Source organism: Pundamilia nyererei, unplaced genomic scaffold (assembly GCF_000239375.1).
Source record: "Pundamilia nyererei isolate P.nyererei 1_Seehausen unplaced genomic scaffold, PunNye1.0 scaffold00190, whole genome shotgun sequence".
NCBI lineage: Eukaryota > Metazoa > Chordata > Actinopteri > Cichliformes > Cichlidae > Pundamilia > Pundamilia nyererei.
Window position 1 is genome coordinate 992,497 of NW_005187591.1, and position 14,065 is coordinate 1,006,561.

Sequence of the window (14,065 nt, forward strand, 5' to 3'; positions counted from 1 at the left end):
CCTGTGCTTGTTTTTTGTGCAACTTACCGTTTTCCCACTGGAAAATATTAAAAAAATAAAAATAAATTGAAGAGTCCACATTGTTCTTTGCACTTGAACATTGTGAGCTGTTCTGTGCACTTCAGAAAATTGCTCTTGCTCTTTGATGAAAATCAAGGTGATCTCCTACTGTGACCATTTAGCCACAATGAATAGTGGGTTGTAATAGACGTAAATGACTCCACAAGGAGCCTTTAGTCATATCCAGGTATGCGTCACTGCTGGAAGAAAATGGTTCAGCCACAGTATTGTGGTCATATCCTTTCATTTAAGAGTATCATAGCACAATAACGTAGGATATACAGTGTGTATCCTGTACATTAACTGTGACGTAGTAGTGCTGATAGTAGTTAAACCTAAGCCTGATCTCACAGGGAACCTTTCCATTTCTTACTGAATCAATCTTGCCCAGAACAGATGTGAAGGCAGTGGCGCCAGACTAATCTGATTATCTCTCGGGTGAGAATGAGCGAGAAGGCCGCTGGAGTGCAGATCATCAGTGAAGTGCTCGCAAGGCTGAATAAAGAGGATGAGGAGGAGAAGCTGACAGATGATGAGGAGTCCAGAGTGTGTGGTGTCTGTGGAGATCTGTCTAATGGTTACCACTTCAATGCCTTGACCTGTGAAGGCTGCAAGGGCTTCTTCAGGTAAAGCTCTTCAACATTTAATAACATCATGAATCAAGCAATAAATGGCTGTTTAAGGGCTTTTAGAAAACAAATAGTCCAGCTTTTATGTTTGCTGTATCTAGAGTTTCTCTCATGTTTTTAATTATATTTAGAAAAATTTTGTCATGAAAAGAATCCCTTGTGAATGTGAAATGACAAATTAGTGATCTTCCTTCCGAGGAGCCAAACTTTCTTGTAATCTTTTAAAGTGGTCTTGAGCAATAGTTCTCCAGTCTTCCAGAAGGTCTTCCAAAATTTTTCTTTTTTGACATTTGCTGCTTTCTCAGTCATTTTCACTCACTCAGTTTTTGTACCTGATGAGCATAAAAGGCTCCTGGTTGAACTCAAACCAGTGTTTTGTCCATACATAACTAATAACTTTGTTCATCTAATAAGAAATATTAGATGAACATTTGGCATATCTCAGCAGTGTGTCCTTAAGAATTTTCAGTAGAAGTAGAAGACAAAAGAAGAAGTGGCAGGGTTAGAAAAACTCCATCATCTCCAGCAGATGAACAGTTTCTAAAAGTCATGTCCTTGAGAAAGAGGAAAAAATCCAGCAAAGACCTGACACAGAGAGACACAGAGAGATGCATCTGGCCCTTCAGTTCATCCATCTGCTCTTAAGGGAAGAAAACATGCAGAAAAGGTGGAGGTATTCCAAATTACACAAGAACTGGACTAAACATCAGTGGCAACTGGTCTTGAAATTTGTGGCTCAAATCTCTGTTAATAGGTCAGGAGAGAGGTACACAGCAAGTGCAACATATTTACCTTCATACCACAGTCATTAGTAAAACATCCAGTGGTGTTGGGAATCTTGTCAAAATTAATATAATTATGATCACAGAAAAATACCATCAGATTGCTTTTACCATCTGAGAAAGCATCTGATTGGCATCCGCTTCATTTTTCAACACAGTGATGTCAAACACACTGTAATGTAATAAAGAGTACAGGCAGTCATTACTACTTTTTTTTTTTTTTGGTGGGGTGGGGGATGTTCATGGCATTTTATTGGCTGCTTATATTGTAAATTTTTAATATCATATAAAGTGAAACCACATTTCGGATCTTTTTTTTTCATGCCCAAAAAGTACTTTTTAAGTAGTATTTATAAGTTAATTTGAATTCAGTTCACCTGAATTCAGCACCTCTGTACTTATAGCACCCTGTCAACCAAATAAACAGACACGCGATCGTGAGGACCGGATATACACACATACACACAAGCACATTCTCTATACTACATTTATACATATACAACATCTTGCATAGTATCTATATACATAGATATATACATAGATACAGTGACTATCTTGCTTTCATAGGCTCAAAATGTGAAATAAGCTCGACACCGTCTGCTCTGCAATCTGAAGGCCACCTCAGTTCACTGTGACCTGAGTAACCATGAAGTTGTAGGAAGTTGTAGGATGTTGAATTGTATTCTTTCTGTGGCACATGCAGGTTTCAGAAGACTAGATTGTGACTTGTTGACCTAGTTAGGACTGGTGTAGTTGTGTTCTGAATAAGTTGAACTCTTTTACTAGGACGGCTCACAAACAGGAAATGATAAATGAAAACATGATTTACTCTGAGTCAGAAGCTTGTTATGTTTGAAATGTGTTGTAACTACGTAACAGATATATTAACTTTAACACTAATCACATTTTCAGTTTTCCTCACATTCAGCTGTAAAACGTTTAAAATTATCTGACCTTTTATTTAAAGAGTTTATACAACGAGAAGCTCAAGATGTCTGTCAGATAGGAAGCTGTGTGTCATCAATGTGTTATCATCATCATCAATCACTGGGAGCCCAAATACTAGAGTTTTGTAGTATTGAAGTTAACCATTTATTTTAATGGCTTTTATTTTGATTTTTAATTGAACATTATTATACTGTTCACCATATATGCTCTCTGAACTGTCTCATTTAGAAGTGTGCTCAGTTTTGTTTATTATTTGACTTCTTTAGGCCAAAGTATTCTTTATTTAAACCTCACTTTGCTGCCACCAAAGCTCTCTCTGTCCCTGTTATTCAGATGGGCTGCTGTCGGTGAGCTGAGTGGTCAGATAACATTCAATTTCTGGCATAAAAGGTGGTGTCAGTGTGATATTCTCATCTACTTTGGTTCTTAATTTGACCTTCTCTAATTTCAACACCTTCACAAATTAAATCCACACAGTGCACACAGTACAGACAGTTCATTAGGTACAGGTTGCTAGTACCTAGGTGGTCTCCTTTTGCCTTCAGAACTGATTTATTTCTTGGTGGTATAGATTTAACAAGGTGCCGGAAACATTCCCCAGAGATTTTGGTCAATTTTGACATGATAGCATCACACAGTTACTGCACATCCATGATCTCCCAGACCACCTCATCCCAAAGGCGCTCTATTTTACTGAGAGCTTTTTATTGAGGGCATTTGATTACAGGGAACTTGTTGTCATGTTTAGGAAACCAGGTTGAGATGATTTGAGTTTTATGATATGGTGCATTGTCCTGTTGGAAGCAGCCATCAGAAAATGGGTGCACTGTGGACATGTCAGGCACATTACTCAGGTAGGCTGTCATGTTTAAATGATGCTCAGTTGGTACTAAGGGCCCCAAAGTGTGCCAAGAATATATCTTCCACCCCATTACACCACCACTACCAGCCTAAATGGAGTGGAGATCCATGCATTCATGTTGTTTACACCAAATTTTGACCCTATCAAACAAATGTTGCGGCAGAACTTGAGACTGCACATTTGTTGTGCAATTTCAGTAAACTTGTGCAAATTGTGACTCATTAGATATTTGCATTAACAAGCAGTTAAACCTAATGCATGAAGCTGTTATTTTGTGAGTGGATGTTTTTCATTTCAGACGTAACATAAAGAGGTCAAACCAGCTCCGTTGTCCATTCCTGAATAAATGTGTTATAACGAAAAACAGCCGCCGGTCTTGTCAAGCCTGCCGCATGCGCAAATGTCAGGCCATTGGCATGTGCAAAGACAGTAAGTAACATCTAAAGGCTTTTATACTTAATGTTTAAGTCACTGTAGGAAGTGTGTGGTATTATAAAAGGTGCACCCATCAGTTTCTAGAATGCTTGTTATCATTTTGCATGTTTACATCATGTCATACAATAAATTGATACACATAATTTTCATGCCTTGAGAAGAAATTATGAATCAGATCAGGTTTTTTTATGCTGACATGCTTGACATAGTAAATGCTTGTATTTTTGTGCTTGTTCAGTGGTCATGTCTGATGAAAAGGTGCAGGAGAGGAGGGTCCAAATCAAGAAGAATAAGATGCTTAACTCCCCAGTGGAGCTTTCATTCCAACAAGAAAAACGTATTCAGGAACTGCTCTTTGGTCACCGCAGCACATTCGACTCAGCATTTTCCCGCTTCAGCAGCTTCAGGGTGTGTGAGTGAATGCATGCAGTTTCAGCTCTTCATCATCATCTTTGTTTTAACTTGTGTAATTGATCTTTGATTTTTTTCAGCCTATGGACCGAAACATCCTTCCTGTGAATACGCACAAGCAGACGGCAAGCAAGCTCTTTAACCCTCTGACCGAGTGCCCTAGAAACGGCTGCAGCACTGCGAGTAAATCTACCACCGAGCCCACATCATCGCCATCTGCCACCTCATGCTCTTCATCCTCCTCCTGTTTCCACAGTTCCATTAAAAAACAAGAACACCACATACGGAATGACGTCGAAAACAGATGTGTTTTCACTGCTCTTCCGCATGTGGCCGACCTCACGACTTACATGATCCAGAACGTCATTAGCTTTTCCAAAAGTCTCCAAGACTTCCGGTAAATGTGTACATCAACGAATATTTATATTCAGTCGGCACGTTTTCGACACTTGATGTCAAACTGGTGTCTTACAGGTCTCTTACCATGGAAGACCAAATATCTCTGCTGAAGGGAGCCACGTTTGAAATAATGCAGATCCGCTTCAACATGGTGTTCAACTCAAAAACGAGCACATGGGAATGTGGCCATATTACATACTGCATAGATGACGCTGTACGAGGTAAGACTTCTTACAGTTGGATGGATTAGATTAGATTAGATTAGATTAGATTAGATTAGATTAGATTAGATTAGATTAGATTAGATTAGATTAGATTAGATTAGATTAGATTAGGTGAAGTCAGACTGTCACTTAGAGTGGCCACTTTCCTGAACATTTGTGACAAAGCATCATTTAAAGTGAAGTTGTATCATCTGGAGCATTTTTAATAGTTTATCTGACAATTATTATGGCTTGCTGTGTGTTTCAAACCATCCCAGAAGAGAAGAGCATGTCCTGGATAATCCTCCTTTCTGACATGTAAATTAGAAAAGTTGAACTTCATGTTTTATACAATATGGCCTAAAATGAGCAACTGACTCTACACACTCAGGAAAATTCAATGTTAGGCTTATTGGTGAATCTAAATAGGTGTGAATGGTTGTTGCTCTCTGTCTGTTAGCCTTGCGATGTTTGGTGTAACCGTCCACTATTTCATTGGCACCTGGAATAGGCTGCAGCCCCGGGGTGAGCCTGAGTTGGATAAGCATGATGAATGAATGAAGCCTCAAGTGGTCATTAGAGGAACTGCAGTTTAGTTTTTGACACTTGTTTTCTTCATTTGTCTCTACATTTGACGCTGCTTACCAGAGGATAGTGGAGGATTAGGCCTAATTAGCTCCCTAATCATCTGCTGTGTTAGCAATCTCGAGGTGCTCTTTGGTGCTGGCAAAGACTGCAGCGCTGTATGAAAGCTTTTGCTGAAAAAAGTGTGACAATGAGTGGCTGTGCAGTTTAAAATGCTGACGTACTCCAAAGAGTGTGAGAAACTGCATATGTAGGTGCAAATTCTTTGACTTCTCACTGTGTTTCACTGTTCATAAAGATGGACTTAGTGCTTATAACCAAGTCAATATACAAAAATACAAAATGCATTCAGTAATGGAGACAATTATGGTCTGTTGTTGATTGAATTGGAGTAACTCTGAGGTGTGTGTTGTCTGAGGACTCAAAGTAACGTCCCTGATCACAAATTCTGTACACCTGATTAAATAACATGTAACGTGTACTGAATGACCTTTGCCCCCGCAAAATGTTTTTTCACTTGATGAACACGTTGAGTCGTTATTCTCTGATCTCGCTAGTTTTTTTGCTTTTAAACTATATGTAACGTTGCAAACTGTTATTAAACAGGAGTAAAATGAACAAAGAGAAATTTGACGCTCCTAACATGCATGCACATGTTGCACTTTTATTTTTGAAGCAGTCAGACAACAGTCAGTCAGTAACATGTCCAGTCTGTTATCACTCTTGTTACATGTTCTCACACGGTGGTGTAATATGACTCCTTAAGAAACACTCACTGCAATGCTGTCAAACTGGTTTTTACTTCTTTCGATCCAAAGTGCTTCACCAACGCGCTGTCTGAAGGTTTCCTTTTACTATTAGACAAACAGCTCTTAGGAATAAGGAATTCACACTGAGCACTAGGTGAAAGTTGAGATTACAGGGAATACAGCTCAGTTTAATTTTCAAGGTGCTGACCTGCAGTTTTCACACTGGATAAGGTGTGCAGCTACAAATATCCATCACAAAGGTGTTTGCTCTTCATGCTACTTTACTTGCGAGTTAACTGCTCAGACTGACCTATAAGTAGGTCACACAGAACAAACACTAAAAATAGCACTTCCTTGTTTTGTTTTGTTTTTAAAGGAATGAAAATACACATAAACCATAAATGACATTTGAACTACAGGGGTCTTTGGTATAAATGCTTTTATAAATACTTTGTATTTTGTTTATAATCTGTTAGATATTATTTTTTTGGGACTGGTGCAATCTGTCTGGCAAAGCCAAGTGGAATAACTGTACCTTTATTTCATCCACAACAACAGAAATCAGTATAAAATGATGTCTGACTGATTCCAGTCAACACACCAAGGATATCCCGACTAATCCGCTGGCTTTTAGTTGTCTTTATTGGTGCAAATTCCTTTCACCGTTTCAGTGCTCCTAGGCTAACAGCATGTCAGTTACATTTATAAGCCTTGTGTGTTGGAAAAACTGTAGGGAAGTTGTGGCAAATCACCACCCCTGCTTTTTTTAGAACTTGTGCAAAAATAGTTTTGCAAGAATGTCTGGAAAATCCTGCAGCATGTTCTTGGAGCGCATATCTGACTGGCATACGTGTTTTGTGTATTTGGTGAATATTTACTGTGTAGCTGGTAGTTTTGAGCTCATCGTTCTCCCTGATTTTTTTTTCCTTCCTAATTGTGGATAATTCTGCATGAATGAGCTTTTAGATTGTGTACATGTGTTGCACATTTTCACACATAAATCCCTGCCAGAATCACCTTGATGGTAGCTCACTCGAAAGTGGGAACTAAACATATCCATTTGAATCCGTTTCTTGGAGTGTGGAGAAAAGTGGGAACAGATCAGACCTCAGTGGCCCTCAGACTGTCCTTCCGTATCTGTCCTGCTCCTGACCCGTTTTCCTGTGTTTTCCAGCGGGATTTCAGCCATGTCTGCTGGAGCCTCTGTTCAGATTTCACCACACGCTGCGCACACTGGGCCTACAGGAGGAAGAATACGTTCTCATGCAAGCCATGTCTCTGTTTTCTCCAGGTGATGGTCGTTCTTCAGCAGTTCATCCCAGTCCTTGCTAGGACCAAATCAATAATTAACCAACCCTGTAAATATTTAAACCCTACAAACAGTGTGCATTTGTACCCAGCCCAAAATAAAAATGCATTCTCAGATTTTCCTCAGGGCGAAGTGGCTTCAAATTAAAAGAAATTTGTTTTTTACTTGATTTACCAGACCGTCCAGGCGTGCAGCAGCACAGCTTGATTGACAAAGTTCATGAAAACTTGGCGCTGACGCTAAAAACCTGGATTGAGTGCAAGAGAACAGGTCCAGAGAAACAGTGAGTGAAATGTCAAATTCTCGCCCCTTTTCAGTCAGTGTGAAATGTTTTTACATACTGCAGTTATTGACTTTTCTATTGTATTTCAGCCTGCTGTATCCCAAAGTGATAGCCTGCTTTACAGAGATGAGAACAATGACTGAGGAATACAGCAAACAGATTCTACAGATCCAGGACATCCAGCCTGACACCATCAGTCCTCTCATAATGGAGATGGTCAGTAAAGGCTCCTGTAATGACTTATGAAGAGTGTGCTGTACATGAGCAGCACAAGCACTATTAATGGGGACGCTTAAATGAAAGTATCCTATTGTTATTTTACATGTGTCGAAAGAGTGAAGACTGGACTCGGGAGACAGACACTATCTCTACTTTTAAGATTAGGCTTAAAACTTTTCCTTTTTGCTAAAGCATATAGTTAGGGCTGGACCAGGTGACCTTGAATCCTCCCTTAATTATGCTGCAATAGACGTAGGCTGCCGGGGATTCCCATGATGCATTGAGTTTTTCCTTTCCAGTCACCTTTCTCACTCACTATGTGTTAACAGCAGTGTTGGTCAAGTTACTTGAAAAAAGTAATCAGTAACTAATTACTGATTACTTCCCCAAAAAAGTAATCCCGTTACTTTACTGATTACTTATTTTCAAAAGTAATTAATTACTTAGTTACTTAGTTACTTTTTAAAAACATGATTTACAACCTGAATAGGTGATAAAGCGATAGATCTTTCAGCCCAATTCTACTTTTTCTGCATAATCCATCATACAAAATGTAATCAAATGGAAAAGTCTCTTTTTTTAAACTTGTTTTATCAGTTTTAATCTTTTAACTTTATGCATCAAGCAAAAATTTAATTATATGCAACATTCTCTGACTTGAATAAATTAGTTTAACATTTAAACCTATTTTCTGCACATTCCAGCACATAAAATAAAATATTTTTTGTGTTTACACTCACTCTTTCAAATAGATGCAAGTAAAACACAGCAGAAAATAAATAAAGTCAAAGACTCAGCGGTCCTGTTGCTCTATTTTCACCTATAAAGCAGCACTGCGGTAGGCGGAGGTTTACCCTGGTGCAGGTGTGCCGCGGTCAGTTGAAGAATCCGCGAGTTTCTCTGTGAGTTTCCCATTACGTCGTAGCTACTCGGTGCTTGCTTGGAAGTTTAGGGTTTTTTTTCGCTGTAAAAAGTTTTCTTCCCACGCACGATGGACGCTAATATTTTTGTCACTTTTTATGGAATCAAACTCAAAGTAAGGTCAGTACTTCCACGCTTTAAACGCTGCACGCTCATACTCTCTCCCACAATCGATATGTGATCCATTGTTGATCTGCACACAGCTGTTGTCACTAACGGCGCACTCGCTTACGTCACTGTCGTGAGACATTCTCGCAAAAAATCACGGTTTTAGTAACGCAGTACTGCAGCGTTCCTACGGGAAAGTAACGGTAATCTAATTACCGATTTTGCAATAGTAATCCCTTACTTTACTCGTTACTTGAAAAAAGTAATCAGATTACAGTAACGCGTTACAAGTAACGCGTTACTGCCCATCTCTGGTTAACAGACCTCTCTGCATCAAATCATATTTTATACTGTCTTCCTTCTCTCACCCCAACCGGTCGCAGCAGATGGCCGCCCCTCCCTGAGCCTGGTTCTGCCGGAGGTTTCTTCCTGTTAAAAGGGAGTTTTTCCTTCCCACTGTCGCCAAAGTGCTTGCTCATAGGGGGTCATATGATTGTTGGGTTTTTCTCCGTATCTATTATTGTGCGATCTACTGTACAATATAAAGTGCCTCGAGGCGATTTTTGCTGTGATTATATAAATAAAAATGAATGGAATTGAATTGTCTTAAATATTGACAGGACAAAAATATATAGGTGAGAGGGAGTGAACGAGTGTTGTCAGTGTTGTGACTCCGAAAAAGCTGCTTTTTAAATGTAGAATTTTGTTGTTGGTCTAGTTTTGTGCTTTTGGTGCCTTAATGTTCATTTATTGTAAACCGTGATGAATGAAAAATGCTTGACATGAGCGTTTCTGATGGCATATAAAGACAAACACTGCCCCCCTCTGGCCACACACAGAAAAACAGATTCTCTGTGAGGCTGATCTGCACTGCAAACATCTGGACTGTCCTGAAGTTTTGTTGATCACTTTTGATCTAATGGATTAAATAAACACGCCCCAAGGGAGGAACTTTTTATTTTGTCAGTTCTTTGTCCACCTTAATTTGTGATGGCAGACTCGAGTCTTCTCTTTGCACTAAGGAGAACTTTTTTCATTATGTGACTTTGAGAGTTGAGAGTTTTGTTCTTCAAGATTTCTGTGTACAGTACCCGGCAGTTGTTCCATTTGATTCAGATTAAGCAAAAGGACACAGTTTTTTACTATTTTTCTCTTTATCAGCTATTGCCTTCAGATCATCATTAAAGGGCAACTTTTAATGGGTTTGGGTTGAACTTGAAACTGGCACTCTAACTGAAATCCTTGGATTTACCTGGCACAGAATACCTCCACATTTGTTTACTTTTATTTACTATAGACTTTGTGATTCACTGTTGATGCTTCTGTTATCTCTGTGCATCATGTTGTAATAAAGATATTCTTTTTTCAAACACATTTATTTTAAGCCAGTGCATCATTGAACCATTAGCAAGGTTTCAGACTCTTAATATGTAAACATAAATCTGTGTGAATCTATATGATCATATGAGTTTTGCCATGCTGGTTTTGTAATATACACAAAAAGACACTCACTAAACACTTTAACAGATATGTTGTGAAAGTATCAGGCTGGTCATGGTTTGTTCTTCAGAGTTGACCTAATTCTTTGTGGCACAGGCTGAAGTGCTGGAGACTTGATTGACATGACAGCATTACACATCTGGTGACTGCGGAGGCCAATTAGCTACAGTGACTTCATTGTCATGTTCAAAAAACCAGTTCGCAAAGAAAATATCCCTGAAAACTTTACACCACCAACAACCTGAACTGTTGATACAACGCAGGAGGGATCCACGCTTTTAAGTTGTTCACAAAATATTTTAACCCTACAGTCCGAACACAGCAGCAGAACTTGAGACGTCAGGGCAGATGTGTTTTTCCAGTCCACTTTTGATAAGCCTGTGTAAACTGTAGCCTCAGTTTTCTGTTCTTAGCTGAAAGGAGTGACATCCAGTGTGGTCTTCTGTTGCAAGGTTCGATGCGCGTGCATTCAGAGATGGTCTTATGTATCCTGGTTATATCCACTGGATGTTTTCTCTCTCTCTTAATAATTCTAAGATAATTCTCTGTGAACTCTAGAGATGGTTGTGTGGTAGAAATCAGTTTCTGTAATAGTCAGATAATCCAGTCTGGCACCAACAACCACACCACATTCAGAGTCCCCTTTTTGCCCCCATTCTGATGCTCTGTTTGAACTTCATCAGGTCTCTCGACCATGTCTACACCTAAATGCACTGAGCTAGAGCCATGCGATCAGCCGAATACATATTTGCATTAATGATTAGTTGAGCAGGTCTACCTAATAAATTGCCATTTACAATATATAATATGTGTCCCTGCCACTTCAGCAATGTACATAAATGTCAGATATATTTAAGCTGCCACTACTTTGGTTTGAATTTTCTTTAACAAAATCGATCCGATGTCTACAAAGTGACGGGAACAAACACAGTAAAAGAATCTCAAACAGACAAATTTCATGATCATTTCCAGGCTATCCTACTCTTTATTTAATGCAAATTACAGTACCAGGGAACTATTCCTCGGAGCACGCAGAGGGAATATTTACAGAGGCGCACATTTAGCATACCTTCACAGAACAAAAGGAAAAAACAAACAAACAAAAACAAACAAACAAAAAAAGAAATCGAAATTTCAGTCACAAACAGAGGCATTCAAGTAGTAGTACTGTTATACAGGATGTTTTTGTAGTATTTTCTTAAGATTCTTCTTTTCTATTACCCCAGTTTAACCCAGTCAGCATGACACTAGTGTATATGTCAGTATAAGATATTATACTAGCTTATACACTTTTATTCTTTTTTTGGTAGCCATTGTGGTGCTTTAATTGAACTGGAGTAAGAGGGCAGGGGTGAAGTGGTCCAACCTTCTGGTGGAGGGTAGCAACACGTTCATGAATGCAAAATTACAGCAAGCGGGAGAGACAGGAGAAAGGCTACATGACTTGACCCCTTAGGTGCTACTGAATTTCACCCCCCTGATTACTCAAGAGCAGGAGGAGAAACAACAAAACATCCAAAGAGAAGAGAAGAAGAAGAGTTATTGCCTCTGAGGATGGCTCATCACAACATGATGGTTTGGCTTTGGTAACAGAACCAACACTGCGAGTAATACAGAAACTGCACTGTATCGTATATAATATGTGAGGCCTTTTTTTGGTTTGATTTTTTTTTTTGTTTAAAACCCTGCTGCCGTCCACAGCACACCACCCACCCACTTCATACCCCAAATCTGTGCCAGGACTGCAGTACACGTGTATGTGTGCGTGTGTGTGTGTGTGCCCCCCAAGATAAAACATCTATTAAAATAAACACCTGTCTACTATATCTTCAGTTAAAGAAAAAAATATCCTTACAATTAACAATGTCTGTATATTACATTTAGTGTGCAATGAAAAGAGCAGGAGGGAGAGGATGTGCATCGGGTGGAAGAGGGGGGCGCGTGAGTGAGCACGCGGACAGCAGGACATTCAACAGCACCAAAAGGGAGAGTCACAATATCAGAGGGGGGCGGTGACAGTGGGGGTGGGGGGTTGATGGCGTGGGCTGGGTGAGGGTGGAAACAAGGCGAAGGTGTATGAAAGCAAAGGCACTCCAAACTATAGTTACACTATACATGACTAGTTCTTGTTACAATAATACAGCTGTAATCTACTGTACTGTACAGGTAAGATTGAACATATGGCTGGATAAAGCTGATCATCGTCGTCGTCATCTACAATATCCATACACAACATCAGTTTTGCCCTGATTCTGGTTTTTTTTTTTGTTTTTGTTTCATTTTTTTGTTTGTTTTTGAATCTTTTTCATCCGTTCCCTCACCCTTTGTCATCTTTGTTTTTGCTCATAAACAGTACATGGGTCTGCATATATACATACCTTGAACACAACATGGAAGAAAAAAAAAAAATCAACATAACAACATAAAAAAAAAACAACATACAAGTCATACAAGTCAGAATTTTGGTGAGGAGCATTTATACTGTATGTACAAATTCAGTTTTTCTTTCTTGTGTGTGTGTGATTTTTTTTTGTTTTCTGAATTTTTTTTTTGTTGGTTTTATCTTTTTAATTTTTTTGTTTAAATGTAGTGAGTATTCTCCGTAAATAAGACGATTCGTCAGACTGTACCGAGTGGCTCTATGTGCTGCGGGGGTGGAGGGGGACAAAAAGAAAGGGGCGCTCCGGTCGGTGGTCGTAGCGCACGAGGCAGCCGGTGGTGCGCCGAAGACCGCGGGCCGAGAGTCGAGCGTGAAAACGAACCTCGAATTCTTCACAGAAACGGCGAGAGAAAGAGAGAGGGAGAGAGGGAAAAGGGTGGGGGACACGTTTGTCTAGACGCTGCACTGTCACAGAAACACTGTTACAGACAGAGCCGGTACAAAGACGGGGAATAGAGCGATGCCCTAAATCCATCTACAGCCTTAATACAGACGACACAGGGAAGTGGCTGCTGGAATCTAACCACACTCCAGCAAAGAAGAGAACAACAACAAAAACAGAAATAAAAGAATAACAAAACACCACCTTATCTAAATCTATTGTCTTTAGGCAGCGGCAAATATTGCCACTGCTCTGCCAGATATGAGCTCACCATAAATGATTTCTGAACCATTGTAGTTAATATACATATATCTATATATACTTTTTATACATAAGGAAAAGTAATATATAAACTGTGTGTGTATGCATGTCTGTTTTGTATTGTATGTATATATTATACAAGCACACAGGACCAGATACATGTCACATCCATCACACGTGGCAATCCAAAAGACGTCTGCCCAGGAGTACAAAAAAAAAAAACAACAAAAAAGAAAATAATTAAAAACAAAGTTGAATAAAACAGATCGCCAACAATTTTTAAAAATAACCCCGGGCAAACAAAACAAAACAAAACAAAAAACAACACTGTCCAAACATGTCCTTCCAAAGAGGACTGTTTCTTCCCACATACACCAGGATCATCATGCATCCATGTGTGTGAGGATGTGTGTGTTTGAGGGTGTAGGTGTGTGTCTGTGTGTGTGTATACGCGTGCGTGAGCCTCATGCCTTGTCTGCAGAAGTGGATGTGAGAGGGCTTGGTGGCCCCCAGGTGATCCTACCATACTCAGGCCATGCACTACAGAAAGAACCAAAAGGGGGGCGGGGCTCGTTTTTG

At 39.5% G+C, this 14,065-nt stretch overlaps 1 protein-coding gene across 1 annotated transcript; it reads left to right on the forward strand.

Moving 5' to 3' along the window:
• Positions 1 to 504: 504 nt before the first annotated feature.
• Positions 505 to 8,004, forward strand: nr1i2 (nuclear receptor subfamily 1, group I, member 2). Its single transcript, XM_005747196.1, has 8 exons — positions 505 to 686; positions 3,580 to 3,710; positions 3,955 to 4,124; positions 4,208 to 4,524; positions 4,602 to 4,747; positions 7,238 to 7,354; positions 7,550 to 7,655; positions 7,745 to 8,004. The coding sequence occupies exons 1-8, from the start codon at positions 505 to 507 to the stop codon at positions 7,899 to 7,901; spliced, it is 1,326 nt and encodes a 441-aa protein (XP_005747253.1). The 3' UTR covers positions 7,902 to 8,004.
• Positions 8,005 to 14,065: the final 6,061 nt, after the last annotated feature.

Excerpts from the sequence above, each read along its gene's own strand:
- nr1i2 (XM_005747196.1), top strand. The coding sequence starts at position 505 with ATGAGCGAGAAGGCCGCTGGAGTGCAGATCATCAGTGAAGTGCTCGCA. Across the intron at positions 3,711-3,954 it reads CATTGGCATGTGCAAAGACA|TGGTCATGTCTGATGAAAAG; the intron begins GTAAGTAACATC and ends GTGCTTGTTCAG. Across the intron at positions 4,125-4,207 it reads CCCGCTTCAGCAGCTTCAGG|CCTATGGACCGAAACATCCT; the intron begins GTGTGTGAGTGA and ends GATTTTTTTCAG.